A 15358-nucleotide genomic window follows, 5' to 3' on the forward strand; every position below is an offset into this window, starting at 1 on the left:
CACTGTGTGAAGTTTTTCTATGCGACCTCTCCCAGAGCGAGACTTTTTCCGTGGGGACAGGTTATGTTACCTAATCGAGACCTGTTACCTACGGTAACGCATGAGCCTATGCCTTACGTACCTACGTACCCTACCAAGCGTATCTGTACGTTTCCACCCTTACATAATCTGGACAATAATTCGCTAAGACAACCTAGTTACGTAAACCGACCACCCCGCCTTGGTGAGAGTACCGAAAGTACCTATCTAACAAGACGCGTATCCCGTCGCGTCACCGGAATACATCACTATTTTCCTCCCCCGTTCCATTGCCTTACTGCCCTTCTTCGCTAGAACAGGACGTTTTGTTTCGTTCCGGTCCCGTGAACAGCCAACTTCACGACAGACGTGTCTATCCCACTGGTCCTTAAGCGTATTGTGAGAAACCCAACATGGCGTCCTCGCCACCACGACACGAGGAATACCAGTATCTTGATCTTGTGCGCGAGATCTTGCATAATGGGGAACGTCGGCCAGACCGGTGAGTTACGCCAACATATTATATTCACTGTTTTTTTCTCTCGTTCTTGTTTGCTACTGCGACGACCACGGCAAATAAGCGCAACCGCTTGCCCGCTTAGTAGCTGTACCTGACGCCTTGTTTTCTCTCTAGAACCGGAACTGGGACCTACTCTATTTTTGCCCCCATACCGCTCAAATTCAGCCTCAACGATAACGGGCGGCCGATCCTGCCCCTGCTGACGACAAAGCGCGTATTCCTGCGGGCCGTAGTAGCCGAGCTGCTGTGGTTCATCGAGGGAAGTACGTCGTCTCTGCCGCTAAGTCAGGAGGGCATCAAGATCTGGGACGGCAACGGGTCGCGCGAGTTCCTCGACAACCTAGGATTGACGGAGCGCGAGGTCGGCGACCTCGGCCCCGTCTACGGCTTCCAGTGGCGCCACTTCGGCGCCGAGTACGTCGACGCGAAGACCGACTACGCCGGCCAGGGCGTCGACCAGCTTGCCGAGATCGTGCGCAAGCTGCGCACGAACCCCCACGACCGCCGCCTGATCCTGTCCGCCTGGAACCCGCGCGACATGCCCAAGATGGTCCTGCCGCCCTGTCATATGTTCGCCCAGTTCTACGTCTCGTTCCCGAGGCAGCAGCAGGGCGTGGCGGAGGAGGCTGTAGCCACGGCCACGACCAACGGCGGGGACAAGCCCGCCAAGGGCCACCTCCATTGCCAGCTGTACCAGCGGTCGTGCGACATGGGGCTCGGGGTGCCGTTCAACATCGCGAGCTACGCGCTGCTGACGCACATGCTCGCGCACGTGTGCGACCTGGTGCCGGGCAGCCTGACGCACGTCATGGGCGACGCGCACGTCTACGTCGACCACGTCGACGCGCTGCGGACCCAGCTCGAGCGTGAGCCGCGGCCCTTCCCCGAACTGCGCCTCGCGCGCGAGAAGGGCGGTTCCATCGACGGGTGGGAGGCCGAAGACGTCGTTGTCCTCAACTACGACCCCCACAAGACCATCGCCATGAAGATGTCCGTCTGAGGAAGGAGGGAATGTCCCCGGAAAAGAGAGGGAGGACGAGATGGGGGCGTACTCACGTCCGGGGCATCGGGCCCCTGCTTACCTTGCGGTAGCCCGCGACGCTTTTGCCAATCGGAGCACGAAACCGTGGCGCGATGCGTACGTATTACGTGCCTATGTATGATACGGGGTGACGCGGAGGGGATTGGGACAGCCATTCGGTCACGAAGACGAGAGTAACGCTAGAAGTCTCTCACACGCACACATATAGCGTATGTAGAACTTTGTTGGGATTCGGTAGATACCATGGCCGTTGGCCATCTTAGACGAGGGATAACTAGAATTACAGCTTCCTGAGCAGTGACAGCGCGCGATCCCGTGGTGCGACATGCTCTTGAGCGAATAGACCCTCTTTGGCGTCCCCTATGAGACAGGAACATCACGAGAAGCCTCCGAGAGCATTGCCGTATTTGCACCGATTGTGTCTTTTTTGTCTGCCGAGGCGGTATCCGGAGAACGTACCCCTCTGTGAGACTTAGGTAGGCCGTATGCAATTCATGATGAACCTACACATGTGTTAATGCGTGACGGCTGTCTCGAGAATAGGAACCGGCAAGAGAGGGGAGATTCGTATCTCTATTCCTCGTGTCGTCTAGGTACTACGCACCGGTCAGTCTGACAGTGGCCGCGCACGGTTGACTGTCCTATGAGCAAAATAATGGGTACTAGGTATCATTCACGATCTGCCATAATATTAAGGCTCGCATTTCAACCGACGTAGCGTTATGCTCGCATTTGTAAAGCCAAACCCCCTCTTAGGCTCGGGTGGGAGCTATCTATGCATCTTTGAAATCGGCCCCTTTTGTGCTCACCTCCTTCGCGTGCGCCTCCTCGTCGAGCGGCTGCCCCCTTACGACCCCTACACCGTTCTCCGCCATGGCCGTCTTCAAGATAGGGGGGCCGGAGAAATGTTTACGGCCCCAGGCGAAATACCAGACGACACTGATGGTCGCAAAGCCGGCGAACACGACGCTGGCGTAGTTCATGGTGGAGGCGTCGAGGCCGGTGAGGTTGGTCGGCATGCAGAACAGGAAGACGGCGAGGAGGATCCAGAGCAGCGTCGTGACGTTGATGACGAAACCGAAACGGCCAAGCGAGTAGGACGCGTGCTCGAGCTGCCGGCGGCCGCGGACGACGGAGACGAGGATGGGCAGCCCGTACGACGTCGAGAGGCAGATGGTGGCGACGCCCGTGAAGCTGCCGAAGGCCGCCGACGAGCCGAAGTAGATGAGGCCCAGCAGGCAGTCGACGACGGCCGACAGCGAGAGGGCGAGCAGCGGGATGTCGAGCCGCTTGTCGACCTTGCTCCAGAGGCCGGAGCCGGGGATCGCGCCGTCGCGCGCGAACGCGTACGTGCAGCGGCTCGACGCCGTGAGGGCGCCCACGCCGGCGAACAGCCATATGCCGAGGATGAGGAACAGCAGGCCGAACCCGCCCCCGGCGCTGCCGGTTGCGGTCTTGAAGATCAACCCGACCGGCTGCCCGTTGGCGACCTCGAGCAGCGTCTGCACTTCGGGGAGCACGAAGAGGATCGGGATCAGGTATACCAAGCCCGTAAGGCCGGCGGCCACGACAGACACTACAGATTACCGAGTCAGCGAGAGCAGGCCTGCGTTATCATGATTGGATTTTGACAGATATCGAGCGCGCTGGGACATTGGCCGGAAATAGGTAGGAAGCGAGGCAGGCAGGCGATCGACACTTACAGACGATGGCCTTGGGCACCTCGCGCTCGGGCGCCTGGACTTCCTCGCACATGGCCGCGACCATGCCATAGCCCGTAAGCACGTAGGCGGGCTGCAGCAGGCCGACAAAGAAGGACCAGCCTGCAGGCCACCCGGAGGCGGAGGCGTCGTAGTGGGCGAAGACGAACTCGCCGGTACGCTTGCTCGGCGACATGACGAGCAGGACGATCATGATGACGATGATGGAGGCGGCAGTCCAGTAGATGCAGACAGTGTTGATGAGGTCGAGGTGCTTGGCGCCAAAGATGTTGATGAGGTAGCAGACGAGCATGACGGCCCAGAACATGAGGATGGTCTGCCACTCGTTGGCGACAAAGTCCTCGTTCCACAGCGAGATGGCGCTGAGGATCAGCTGCGCGCCGCCAAAGTTGATGGAGAGCGTGACGGTCCAGTTGCCCACGAGGGTCAGCCAGCCCGTGATCCAGCTCGCCATCGGGGCCCAGCGGGGGGTTGACAGCAGCGCTGCCCAGTAGTAGACGCCGCCGGCCGTCGGGTACACCGAGCAGATCTCAGCGAGCGAGGCGGCGATGGCGGTCGAGAGCAGCGAGAGCAGCACCCAGCCCCATATGATGGTAACGGATTGGCCGTTGGAGAGAGAAATATAGAATGTCGTGCTGAGGCCGTAGGGCACGGCCATCTGTTTCACTTCTGCATTAGAGAGCATTCTCATCCTCGTTTGGGGCCGATTCGTTTCCATCGATCGCGAACGTCCGGCCCTTTACCCAAGCCACACCAACCGCAGATCGAGGGAGGGAGCCGGACACAGCATCCTTTATGGCGATAAGGTTACAACAACAGTAGGTAAGCAGGCATTCATGTCGAGCGGGTCACATACTACCGGAAATATAAAATATTAGCACCTCTACGATGACATGCTGGAGCACCGGGCATACATACCAATGGCGAAGGACAGGCCGAGGACGGAGAGCATGCTCAAACTCCGGGGCAGCTCGGCCTTGTACCCCATCTTGGCGAGAGCATCGTCAGCTGCGGCGGTGATCTCGACGGATCTACGCCGGCCGGCGCTGGTGACAGATCCCTTCCGCATAGTTGGGGTAGTGTTGGCACAACCCGTCAGCGAATCGAAAAGCACAGTCGAAATAGGTCGGATGGCGGAAGACGACACAAGGTGCTACTTCGCACAAGAAAAAAAAAAGAACCAGTAATAGGGAAGAGGAGAAATGCTGGGCGCCGGGAGCGCGAGAGCGGTATAAGACAGAAGGGAGAGGAGAGACCACAGCGCTCACGCGACACCCCGGCAAGCGGCGCCACTGATAGATAACAGCCAACATGGGCCAGGATACAATATGGGGGTGTGTTCCCTATCTTTTCATTAGATGATCCTTATTAGTCAAGATGCGGTAGCTCACGATCCCAGTCACGGACTACCGGGGGAGTCTACATTGTACGGCGTAGTAGACCTTATCCGCGATCCAGCTCTACCCCAGCTTACACCCTGGATATCACCGGGAACCGAAGCAGGCATAGGAAATACCTGCGTAGGTAGGTAGAACGGGGATGACAGATGGGGGTTTCTGGGCCACCGCCACCGCCAGCAACTAGCCTCCATCCGGACACCGTCGCACTTTGTCTGGCCTTGTCACCGACGCGATCTTTGCCTCTCTAACTCGCCCGCTTTCCTGGAACACGAATCCGAGTCAATTAGGTACGCCGAGCATCGAGAACATGGCGCCCCTGTTCCGAACGTATGTCCGAACATGTGGTGGGCGGCGTCACCGTAACATCGAACGAGGTATACGGAGATAACGGGGGAACGAAAAAGATAGGTAAAGATAAAGTATGCTGATGCGCCTCCTACCAGTACGTAGGCAGTAAAGTACCTAATAAATATAGTACGGAAATCCTGGTTGCCGGCTCAATCCACCCAAGTTATGATGGCATCGAATTAGATAAGGGATACGAAGAGATGGCTATCGACCGATGCAGGCATGATTGATTATTTTGTACATGTTATAGGTAAGCCAAGCCAGGAGGTTGGGTGCCTAAACCAGACAGTAGGAACCTTAGGTAGGTAAGTCTCCGTAGAGGGTTTCCATTCTCTATAAGAGCCCTTGTCCAGAGCTCGCGGGTATCTCAACCCTCTACCCTACAAATAACCCTCTACAGGAAATGAATAAGCATCCATCCACTGAAATAGATGAACGATCCCGGAACTAGCGAAAATGACCGTGCCTATTTTTTTCCCCTTCCTCTTCCCTTGACGTTCATGCACGTACTAATATGTAACAAACTACCTAATAACTGAGTCGCTAATGAGGGGGATATCTGACTTGAGGGCTTCGATTCGACAGGGCCCGAGGTTGACCAGCGCCGAACCGGAACCCCCCTTTCTGCATTCCCCGCACGCTATTCGCCCCCCGTTGCGCCGCTCCTCGTGGGCATTCGGTAGCCTCTATGCCGTGTTCGTCTTGTTGAAGCAATCATGTAGCTCCGCGGTGGTTTGCGTGAGACAGCCATAACCTATCCGGATCGCCGTCGACCAGTCCCAACACTCAACAAAGACAAGCGCCCCGGGCAACTGTGGTCTTACTTACCTGTAGTGATCTAGCACCGCGTATGTGTATACCTTGACGCTGGGCCAAGGGGCCTCTACGCTGCGTCTTCTGCTTGTACGTACTTAGAAGAAGAAGAAGAAGAAGAAGGAAACAAGAAGAGAAGAAAGCACCCCGAAAACAAGACCCCGCACGTCATGGCTCCCGGATCGCGTCTCGAAGGCAAGGTCGCCATCGTGACGGGCGGCGCGTCGGGCTTCGGGCGGGGCATCGCGGCCAAGTTCGCGGCGGAGGGGGCGCGGGTGATCATCGCGGACCTGTCGGAGGAGGCGGGGCGCGCGGCGGCGCAGGAGCTGGGGTGCGTCTTCGCGGCGGGCGACGTGACGAAGCGCGGCGACTGGGAGACGCTGCTGCGGACGGCGCTCGACAGCTTCGGGCAGCTCGACGTCGTCGTCAACAACGCCGGCGCGACGTACGCCAACAAGCCGACCGAGGACGTCGACGAGCGCGACTTTGACCTCGTCATGAACGTCAACGTCAAGTCCGTCTACGTCTCCACGAGCGTCCTGCTCCCCTACTTCCTCGAGGGCAAGCGCCCCGGCGCCTTCATCCAGGTCGCCTCCACCGCCGGCGTCCGCCCCCGCCCCCGCCTCACCTGGTACAACGCCTCCAAGGCCGCCGTCATCAATGCTACCAAGGTATGTACGTGTATGCGTGAGGGCGCACTCACTCCTGAAAGAAGAAAAAAACGTGGGGGGGAAGAGGGAGTGGGCCGCATATGTGACCGCCTCTCAGTGTGCTTTTGCTTGCTTTCTCTCTCTCTCCGACACTGGGACTTCTGCTGACGAGGGGCTGCGGCACACTCGCGCGCACGCAACACGCAGACGATGGCAGTGGAGTACGGTCCGCACCAGATCCGCTTCAACGCGGTCTCGCCGGTGGTGGGCAGCACGGGCATGACGCACCTGTTCATCGGAAAGCCGAATACGGCCGAGAACCGCAAGGCGTTCGAGTCCGTCGTGCCGCTCGGCCGGGGCTCGACGCCCGAGGACGTCGCCAACGCGTGTTGCTACCTCGCCAGCGAGGAGGCCGCCTTCATCACGGGCGTCAACATCGAGGTCGACGGGGGACGGTGCGTGTAGACGCCAAGAGAGGGGAGAAAGGGAAGGGAGAGGGGAAGGGGAGGGATAACGGGGGATTTTCAGTCACAGGGCACTTCTGTCTCTCGTAGGTAGCGGTCATCGGTCCGAAGGTAGGGATGACGGGGTAGCTGTCGGAGCCACGCCGACAGTGTTATGACCCTGCTCTCGTTATTGGCCGTCAAGCAGCAATAGGACAGCTCACATGATTCATATGAGGGGGTGGCTTAATATAAAAATCCAGATCACGAAGGCTCGGAGCCTGTCCTAGAGGGGATAGAGATCCTCTTGTTGTTCCTCCGCCTATTCAAATGCAGCCAGTGGACAATCCCAGGACGTAGTCTCCAGTTGAAACGTCCCGACCTAAGAGAGGAAGAGAGGGAGAGGCACAGAAACAAACAGGGACGTAATGCAGGAGACGAGGCCCTTTCTTGGCCGCAGTAGTCCCGGATGCGGTGGGCGGCAGTCCATCGTATCCTACATAGCCATACGCATGGCTGTAGGCGTACGTGTGTATTCTTAGCAATCACCTGCGGTACCGCCCCGGTTTCCGGCGCGGATGCGTAATATAAGTGTTCCCAGCACACGGGTCGCGGTGCCTGGCCCCCATCCCTGGTTCAGTTGCGTAGGAGTGCATCTGCATTGACCTGCCGAATGGGTATGATATCTGACGTCCTTCCGGCATTGCCCCTTTCGGACGCTTCGCGCTGCCCCCTTTTCCCCACAGGCACCCCACGACGGGGGAGGGAGAAATTGAAACCCGCGAGGCCACGGAGCCCGTGCAAGCTCAGATACCAGGACGGGACGGGCCTCTATGGCGCCAAGTCGTGAGCCTGATTCGTCGCAGTAGATGCCGCCGACGATGGAACGACGGTCCGGCCGAAGACGAGCATGAGACTCCAAGCGGTGGGAGAATCAACAGTGCATGATGGCACCGGGTTCCTCTCCTACGTCTTCATCTCGGATGTGATATCACTTCTCCTTACGAAATTCTTCCGTACTGGCAGTATATCTAGAAGCCCTTCGCCTCTTTACAGACCCCAACTAATACTTACAGCACAACCACCGCCGAGATCAGAGACCAAGAGACACGCAAACCAGCCCTCGTTCCTCTTGCCCTTCCTGCCCACCATGAAGAACTTCGTCAGCGTTGCCGCCGCCGCGGCGCTTGCGGCCAACGGCGTCTCGGCCCACTACATCTTCCAGCAGCTTTCGTTGGGCTCGACCACGTACGCTCCGTTCGAGTACAGTAAGTCCCAGGACGACAGCTACCAGCCGCTGCTAGGCGCACGCAGAACAGGCTGCTAACACGGGCCAACGCGAACAGTCCGCCAGAATACCAACTATAACTCGCCCGTTACAGGTATGTCCAGTCCGCGGGACACGCTCAAGGGCCGATCGACGCTGACCCGTGGTGTGCCATAGATCTGACATCGAACGACCTGCGATGCAACGTCGGTGCTCAGGGCAGCGGGACGCAGACGGTGGCCGTGAAGGCCGGCCAGGAGTTCACGTTCACCCTGGACACGGTACGTCCGGCCTCGGGGCAGTCATTCGGAAGAGAGCAAGCACTGACGTCCTCGCCAGCCCGTCTACCACCAGGGGCCGATCTCCATGTACGGAACTGCCCGAACTGAAAAGGCGAGCTAGTACGTAGATGAGGATGCTAACGGGACACCAGCTACTTGTCGAAAGCGCCGGGCACCGCTGGGAACTACGACGGTAGCGGCGAGTGGTTCAAGATCAAGGACTTCGGTGCGCCACGGCCCCCCTTCTTCCTCGCGGCGGTCCCCCGCGCGCGCCGGCACCGCTAACCCGCAGTCGTAACAGGCCCGAGCTTCTCCGGCGGACAGGCGACGTGGCCCATGACCGGTGAGCTCGCGCCCTCTCTTGCTCTCTTCCGCCTACCAAGGAGGACGGCGGGCTCTCTCCCCCCTCCTCTCTTCCGCGAAACACCTCACTGACACGCCCGCGCGCGAAAGGCTCGTACACGTACCAGATCCCGTCCTGCATCGAGAACGGCGAGTACCTGCTGCGGATCCAGTCGCTCGCCATCCACAACCCGTGGCCGGCGGGCATCCCGCAGTTCTACATCTCCTGCGCGCAGATCAACGTCTCGGGCGGCAGCGGCAGCTACAACCCCCAGACCGTGCGGATCCCCGGCGCCTTCAAGGAGACCGATCCGGGCTACACCGCGAACGTAGGCTCTCCGAAGTTCCTTCGACTCTCTCTCTCTCTCGTTTTCAGTTCGGGCCTTCTAACAATGGTCTCTCTCCAGATCTACAGCAACTTCCAGTCGTACACCGTCCCCGGCCCCGCGCCCGTGAGTACACCCGCAACCCGGAGCAGAACTAGACAGCGCCAACTGACACTGCCTTCAGCTGACATGCTAATTCAACTCCTCGGCTGACCCCCTCCGGGGAATCTGGTCTCTCGACTTTTGGATACGGGGGCTTGGGCATGACCGTGGTGGGGTGTGCGCCAGACATTACACACCCCTATATATAGCATTCATTGTATATAACTTGTCGAAGTTGGTCGGCGTTGTAGCATTTTATAACTCGCTATAGCGCCAGTGGGTTTCATATATACACATATCTTATCTATTCATGCATAAACGAAGGGAAAACGTGATGTATTATGACCGTTCACGCAATACCAAGAAACGATTAATCGATCTGATATAGTGAAGATTTGCACCAATGTCAGCCCGCCTGATTTAATGTCTATGAGCACTATATTGCTTTGTTCTCTGTATTTTGAGAGAAAGCACCGGGTTGGTTGCCCGGGCGTAACTGTCGTGAGGTGCGTAATGACCCCATTTGCACACACAAGATGCACGATGGTTACCTGCGAGCGGAGACCTGAGGTACAACAATTGATTATCGCAATTAATCCTAACCTCTGACAGAAGAACTTATTGAAGAGAAATATAGAGACCGGAAAGGAAAAAAGAAAACAAGAGAGGAAGCATGCAGAGGAGAGTGGGAAAAAAGGGAGTTTTGCTGACAAGACTGGGACTCGAACCCAGGCGGATTGCTCCAGCAGAATTTTAACTTGCGTTTAGCAAGGAAGCGAAAGCTTGAACCTGCCGCCTTAACCACTCGGCCATCTTGCCTTTCGTCTGACTAGGACACGGCCTATTAGGCCCTATGCGACTCTGCACGATTGCGCCTTTCCCATGGTGGCCTTGTTAGATTTAGGGTGACGGTGCCCAATGCCCGCGGCCAATGTCCAAGTATTGCTGTCGGCGTTGCCTTGCTTTGCAGGCTCTGATTGTTATGTCTCTTACCGGCTATCCACCAGGCCGAAAATCATGGTTCTGGCGAAACTAAAACCACAGTATTCCTGCTTAAAATCACGGTTCCCCGCCTGGTATGTATACCTGATGGAGCATCCTTCAGGGGTGCCCAAGTAGATAGGTACCTTCTGGAGGAGGTCAATAACGACGAGGACGACGACGTTGCATTTTGTTTTACCTTACCTAGAGCCTACTTAAGGTATATAGTTATATTACGTAGATCGTAGGAGCTACGTATACGAGAGCGCGGGCGAGGAGCTATCTTACGAGTAACGGAAGAAGGAGTAAAGGAGAAAAGGTCTTAATCTATCTAAGAACTAGCTAAAAGAATAGAAGCAACGGGAGCGTATATATAAGAGCTCCTATTGCTAAGGTAACAAAGAGGAGCAACCTAAGGAGCAACCTCTACGTGACAAGTTGTGATTGCGGGTGATTCGAGCTGATGCTCTTACTGTTAGAGCCACCGTCCCGGTGGCTGACTATAGTACGTTACGCGCAGCATCTTTCGAGGTGTTTTCTGGGCTCTACGATGCCACTTACACTCTTAGCACCACCTTTTTGAGACTCGATCAAGAGAGACCTAGGGTCCAATTCATGGCCCCGAGAACAGCCATTTCCCCTAGATGTCTGGCAGCATTCCTCCAACCGAGATGAGGAAAAATAGATGGGAGGAATTACTTCAACCAGCTCGTCCTTACTTAACCAAGTGTGTTCATACAACTGGAAGTATTCGTACCGTAGCTATCTAAAACCGAGCTTTTCCAACGTTTAAGGCTTCCTTGTCCCTAGAGCAGTAAGGTATTGGAGGTTAACGAGCGGGAGATGACAGTTAGACTACCCAGTTGCCCGATCCAGTTAAGATACGTTTAGCCGGGCATTTACACGAATTCACAACATATATAATATACTTATCTAAGGTGGTTTACCTATCTACCTCCGCAAGTATAGTTAAGTATGTTAAGAATATAGACGATCTAGCTCCTACTATTATCAAGCCATACGCAAGGAAGCAACCTACCTTATTGGATGAGTCTGTAGTTCTACGTCGATCACATGGCTAAAGCAAGTTAACCTACGAAAATTTCAGGCAGAATTAAGCAAACCAAGTGAGAGAGCCGTGGAAAACTCGACATGTCTGCCGATCATCCCCAAGTCCTCTGCAGAAAGCAACATTATTACCATGCGTCGTGCTCATGCAAAATTGTTGATCTGCTCTCCAATTGCAATCTGACTTCACCAATGTAGTATTGTCGAATAACTAATGATGAAATCTGGGCTAACAGGAGGGGGATTTCTCTTCCCCGATGAGTGGGAGGCATCCCTTGCTCCTCGTCCCCCCCCCCTCCTCCTCCTCCTCCCTCTTCATCTGGCCCCAACGAAATAGTATCCAACTCACGAGATCGCTAAGAAGCACATGAAGAAATGCTGCTAATACACTAAAGGCTACGAGATCTAGTCACCCAAAAATTACGTAGTACCAATATACCCACATCATGTTATGTGTCGTGTAGTAAGACATCAACGGTAGTTTGCTTGCACTTTTCAACACAGCGCTAACAGATGACAAGATAACGCATACCGGGCGGGCCAAGCTGCCGGGAAGACTCCAGCGTTATGTGAATCAGGTTCTTCCTTCCAGCAGAACGTCGCAAATTGCAAGGAGTACATCCCCTCTGCGGCCAACTCGACTTACGAATTTGAGGGCGGGTTAGCCGAATTCATCCGTTAATACTGTGATACCTTGAAGCCACCCAGACCAGGTCCTTCCACCGTTCCGTCCTTGGCACCGTTTACGACGTGGACGTTCCCTTTCGGTCGTACCGGTTCGGATGGGATTGCGATAAATGACATTCATGCCGAAACACTGTACCCAAGTGTTAAGATCGCCTCGTCCACAACGACTGCTAACGGCTTCGTTATCTCGTGGGAATATACCACGTTCGTAACGAGCATTCCTAGCACCTCTCTTGGGCACACGACAATTTCGGGCCCCGGTGCCTTCTTAACCTCGTCGGCCAGCGATACGTCGGGGGCCGCTCCCGGCCGGCCTTTCGCGACGCAGGCGGGCATGACTTCGAAGGCCTGGATAGCCGGACCCGTGGTGGGGTCGGCGGCCGGAATAGCGATGGTGGCGCTCCTATGGCTGCTCCTCACACGAAGGTGGCGACGGCAGAGGCTCGGGAAGAGCGTGGCCGAGCTGGGCGGCGACAAGCCGGGCGAGGCCGCGGGGGAAAAGAAGGCGGACGTCGAGTTGCACGGCAATCCTTTGCTGGCCGAATTGGACGGCAGGGGCGGAAGGGAAAGGGGGACTCTGGACCCGACCCCGAATCAACAAATCCAGGAGTTATGCGCGGGGAACAGGGCTTAGTTGGGCCGCGTAGCACAAAATTATCGGCGTCGAACTTGGTCGCGAGAGGCAGATAGATCGGACTGTCATTTGTTTCCAGGGTCGAGTCTCAAATGCAATGTCACGATGGGCGGCCATGATTCTATAGGTTTCTCTGCTTTCCGCTCCGACGCTTCGGGGAACTTGTCAACGTCAAAGCTGGTGGCCATCTCTACGCCTCTCCGCTGCTGAAGTCGGTATCCTAAGAGGACGTTTGCCGATGTTGGTATGTTATATAGTAAGCTAGTATTATAGCCAAAGTCGGCAAGGGGAGTGTTTGGGTTTGGTGTTTAAGAAATTAGGTCTTTGAAGAAGCCTAATATCGTTGCCGAGTTATAGTTTCATTATACACAGCTATCTATCAATACCTAGCAAGTATGAACATTGTCTAGATTGCGTATAATAGCCCTTGTTAGAATTTTGCATTCTAAACTCCAGGCCCTGAGTTGTTGTTCCTATTGCTCCCCTTTCTTGTTGTCTAGTTCTCGTAAATACCACCTAGGTATAAGTAGGTAATAACGTAATATACCTACCTGGTATATTATATTATTACCTCGGTACTAGTGCCTATAAGCGTGTATCGACGAAGCGCATTATAATACAGAACACCTAAGGAAACGGCTTCAAAGCCTACCACTTTTCAAACAGACCGGTTGGGGAGATGACCTGGTCGCAGATAGCCTGTGAAGCTCGCCTCTCCTTTCTCAATCCAGGCGTCATCGAATATCGCCTGAAGGTTGTCTCTTCCTTGGGTATCCGCCGATGCGCATAGGTATCCTAGAATAGGTACGATTGGCCTGAGTCGGTGAGAGACAAAGAGAGAGAGAAAGAACGCGCTGTAGGGTGCCTACAGTGCCACTACGTTGGGGGCCTGACCCAGCAAATCCTAGGGAGCTCTAGGCGGCCACCTTTAGGCCCCTACGTGCCCTTCGGGTCCCCCGGGTCTGCTCCAGGTAGTAAAACCCACTCTCCGCCAGCACCGGCGAAAGCTGAGCATAGAACCAACAAGACAGTGGACTTCTCTTCCCTGGGTTCTTCACCGTCGGTCTCCAATCCCTCGTCGGCTATTCCTCATCCCTCCGTGCATCCAATCAGCACCGTCGATCCTCAGGTGGCTTGTTGGAGTAGCTCATGCCGCCCGAGCGTCTTATCGCCTGTTTCGGTGAAGATGGGCACACCGAGGACTGAGGCGCGATCGATGCGATCCTACCTTTCCCGGTTTCCGGGTTCACTGCCTTATCGCTAGGCGCCAGCTCCGTCTCAAGCCCGCGATCCTGGATATGCAAGTGGAAATACCTACCATTTTGGCAGCTCGTGAACCTCTCACGCCGGGGTGCGTCGGTGTTGGATTCGGCCTGCGAGTGGGCGGATCAGCCGGGTTGCCTCCTTGGTAGCCTGAAACCTTCTAACGACTGCGCGTCGTCAATCAACACAACACACACTGAACCAACAAACCGGGCCATAGTTTCTAGCAGCCTAGGGCCGGAACGAGGCACAATATCACCTGTATCTACCGCGTAGGTACTCATGTGTTTCGGTTATCCAGCAGAGCCCATGTATAGAAACCCGACCCACCGTGCGATCGCTGAAGTACGCAGGTAACTAGACGTCCTGGTACAAATTCCTGACCACCCGGGGTTCCGGCAAGCGTCTCTTTTCATTCAGGTCCTTTAGGCACCTATGTACAAGAGGGAGCGCACAACTCGTTCGTGAAAATTGCCCTTCTGTAAATAGGCATGAGAAACTTCGTCCGGTCAGTCAGGAAGCTAGGATAAATCCCGACTTAGGGCCCATACCAGACGACACAGGCCTTTCATAAGATAGGACGAACCAATATTGATCAAAAGAATACTCCCGGCATCTAGAGTATTTGATCCACCCCCCAGGCTATCTCACGGATCACTCAAACTTCTCCCATCGCGGTAGTTATTTGTCCTAGCAGCAACCCCCCCCCTCCTACACCGAAGTCAACGCCCAGGATCGCGATCACAGTCACTGGCCCCCCTCAGAGATGATCACGAGCAGGAAACCGTTCCTTCTGGAAGGCATCCGGCCGCTTCCCCGGAGAGACATGGAATCGAATCCCAGGCTGCCCGACGCCGAGTTCCAGCCATGGCGTCGTCTTCTACGGGTGCCTGCCTTGGCGATTGGTAGCGACGGCTTGTCTGATAGCAACGTTTCCCTGCGACTTGTCGAGGGGACGGACCGTTTGTATGCATGCATGTTTCGAGTCATATCCGCAGCTTTGCTTTGCTTCTAGGACGGGGTTTCCGACCGTGCAGGTCTACCGGTGTGCATTCTTGCATGTGTCTGCAGGCAGAAATCTCCCCAGTTCCACGTCATCGTAGAAATCTGGCATCTCCACCCCCGGGCGGAATCAAGTGGTGGTGGACCTGGTGACGGTGCCCTTGATAGCCTCGTCGAAATCTATCTTTGCCAGGCCAATTAAAGTGGATGTCGGTGAGTAATCCCGGAGAAACGGAAAAAGAAAAAAAAAGAACCCGCGAAGCTCTTGAGGTGGTGCCGGGCTTGGGCGCGACCCTGTGAATTAACAGGTAAACTGAGTCCCCTTAGGACGATTTCCCCTTAGGACGTTGAGTTGACTCAGACCCCAGAGCCCGAGACAGGGCCGAGTCACATTAGGCATCCTCGGCGGAAACACAAGGCTGCCTCTAGGTATTTGAAGCCTCAGAGGGC

At 55.8% G+C, this 15358-nt stretch overlaps 5 protein-coding genes and 1 non-coding gene across 6 annotated transcripts; 4 read left to right on the forward strand and 2 right to left on the reverse strand.

Moving 5' to 3' along the window:
- The first annotated feature begins 197 nt into the window (after positions 1-197).
- Positions 198-1649, forward strand: GGS23DRAFT_254762 (thymidylate synthase). Its single transcript, XM_051512294.1, has 2 exons — positions 198-520; positions 653-1649. The coding sequence occupies exons 1-2, from the start codon at positions 432-434 to the stop codon at positions 1536-1538; spliced, it is 975 nt and encodes a 324-aa protein (XP_051368641.1). The 5' UTR covers positions 198-431; the 3' UTR covers positions 1539-1649.
- Positions 1650-2353: 704 nt separating this feature from the next.
- On the reverse strand, positions 2354-3959 carry GGS23DRAFT_607162 (amino acid transporter; the record flags this gene model as incomplete). Its single annotated transcript, XM_051520008.1, has 2 exons — positions 2354-3156; positions 3284-3959. The coding sequence occupies 2 exons, from the start codon at positions 3957-3959 to the stop codon at positions 2354-2356; spliced, it is 1479 nt and encodes a 492-aa protein (XP_051368642.1).
- Positions 3960-5991: 2032 nt separating this feature from the next.
- On the forward strand, positions 5992-7298 carry GGS23DRAFT_583039 (3-oxoacyl-reductase). The gene is made up of 2 exons (XM_051517262.1): positions 5992-6533; positions 6720-7298. The coding sequence occupies exons 1-2, from the start codon at positions 6033-6035 to the stop codon at positions 6975-6977; spliced, it is 759 nt and encodes a 252-aa protein (XP_051368643.1). The 5' UTR covers positions 5992-6032; the 3' UTR covers positions 6978-7298.
- A 287-nt stretch (positions 7299-7585) lies between these two features.
- GGS23DRAFT_583042 (glycosyl hydrolase family 61-domain-containing protein) lies at positions 7586-9639 on the forward strand. Its single transcript, XM_051517263.1, has 10 exons — positions 7586-7980; positions 8032-8223; positions 8302-8337; positions 8400-8503; positions 8562-8590; positions 8656-8729; positions 8805-8846; positions 8957-9174; positions 9253-9297; positions 9356-9639. Exons 1-10 carry the CDS (start codon positions 7866-7868, stop codon positions 9365-9367), a joined length of 867 nt encoding a protein of 288 aa, XP_051368644.1. The 5' UTR covers positions 7586-7865; the 3' UTR covers positions 9368-9639.
- A 341-nt stretch (positions 9640-9980) lies between these two features.
- GGS23DRAFT_t78 lies at positions 9981-10092 on the reverse strand. Its single transcript has one exon. It is a non-coding gene; the product is annotated as a tRNA-Leu (tRNA).
- Positions 10093-11768: 1676 nt separating this feature from the next.
- On the forward strand, positions 11769-12643 carry GGS23DRAFT_614392 (uncharacterized protein; the record flags this gene model as incomplete). The annotated part of the gene is made up of 3 exons (XM_051520648.1): positions 11769-11775; positions 11844-11982; positions 12151-12643. 3 exons carry the CDS (start codon positions 11769-11771, stop codon positions 12641-12643), a joined length of 639 nt encoding a protein of 212 aa, XP_051368645.1.
- Positions 12644-15358: the final 2715 nt, after the last annotated feature.

Source organism: Durotheca rogersii (genome assembly GCF_024521655.1).
Source record: "Durotheca rogersii strain YMJ 92031201 chromosome Unknown GGS23scaffold_27, whole genome shotgun sequence".
Lineage (NCBI taxonomy): Eukaryota > Fungi > Ascomycota > Sordariomycetes > Xylariales > Xylariaceae > Durotheca > Durotheca rogersii.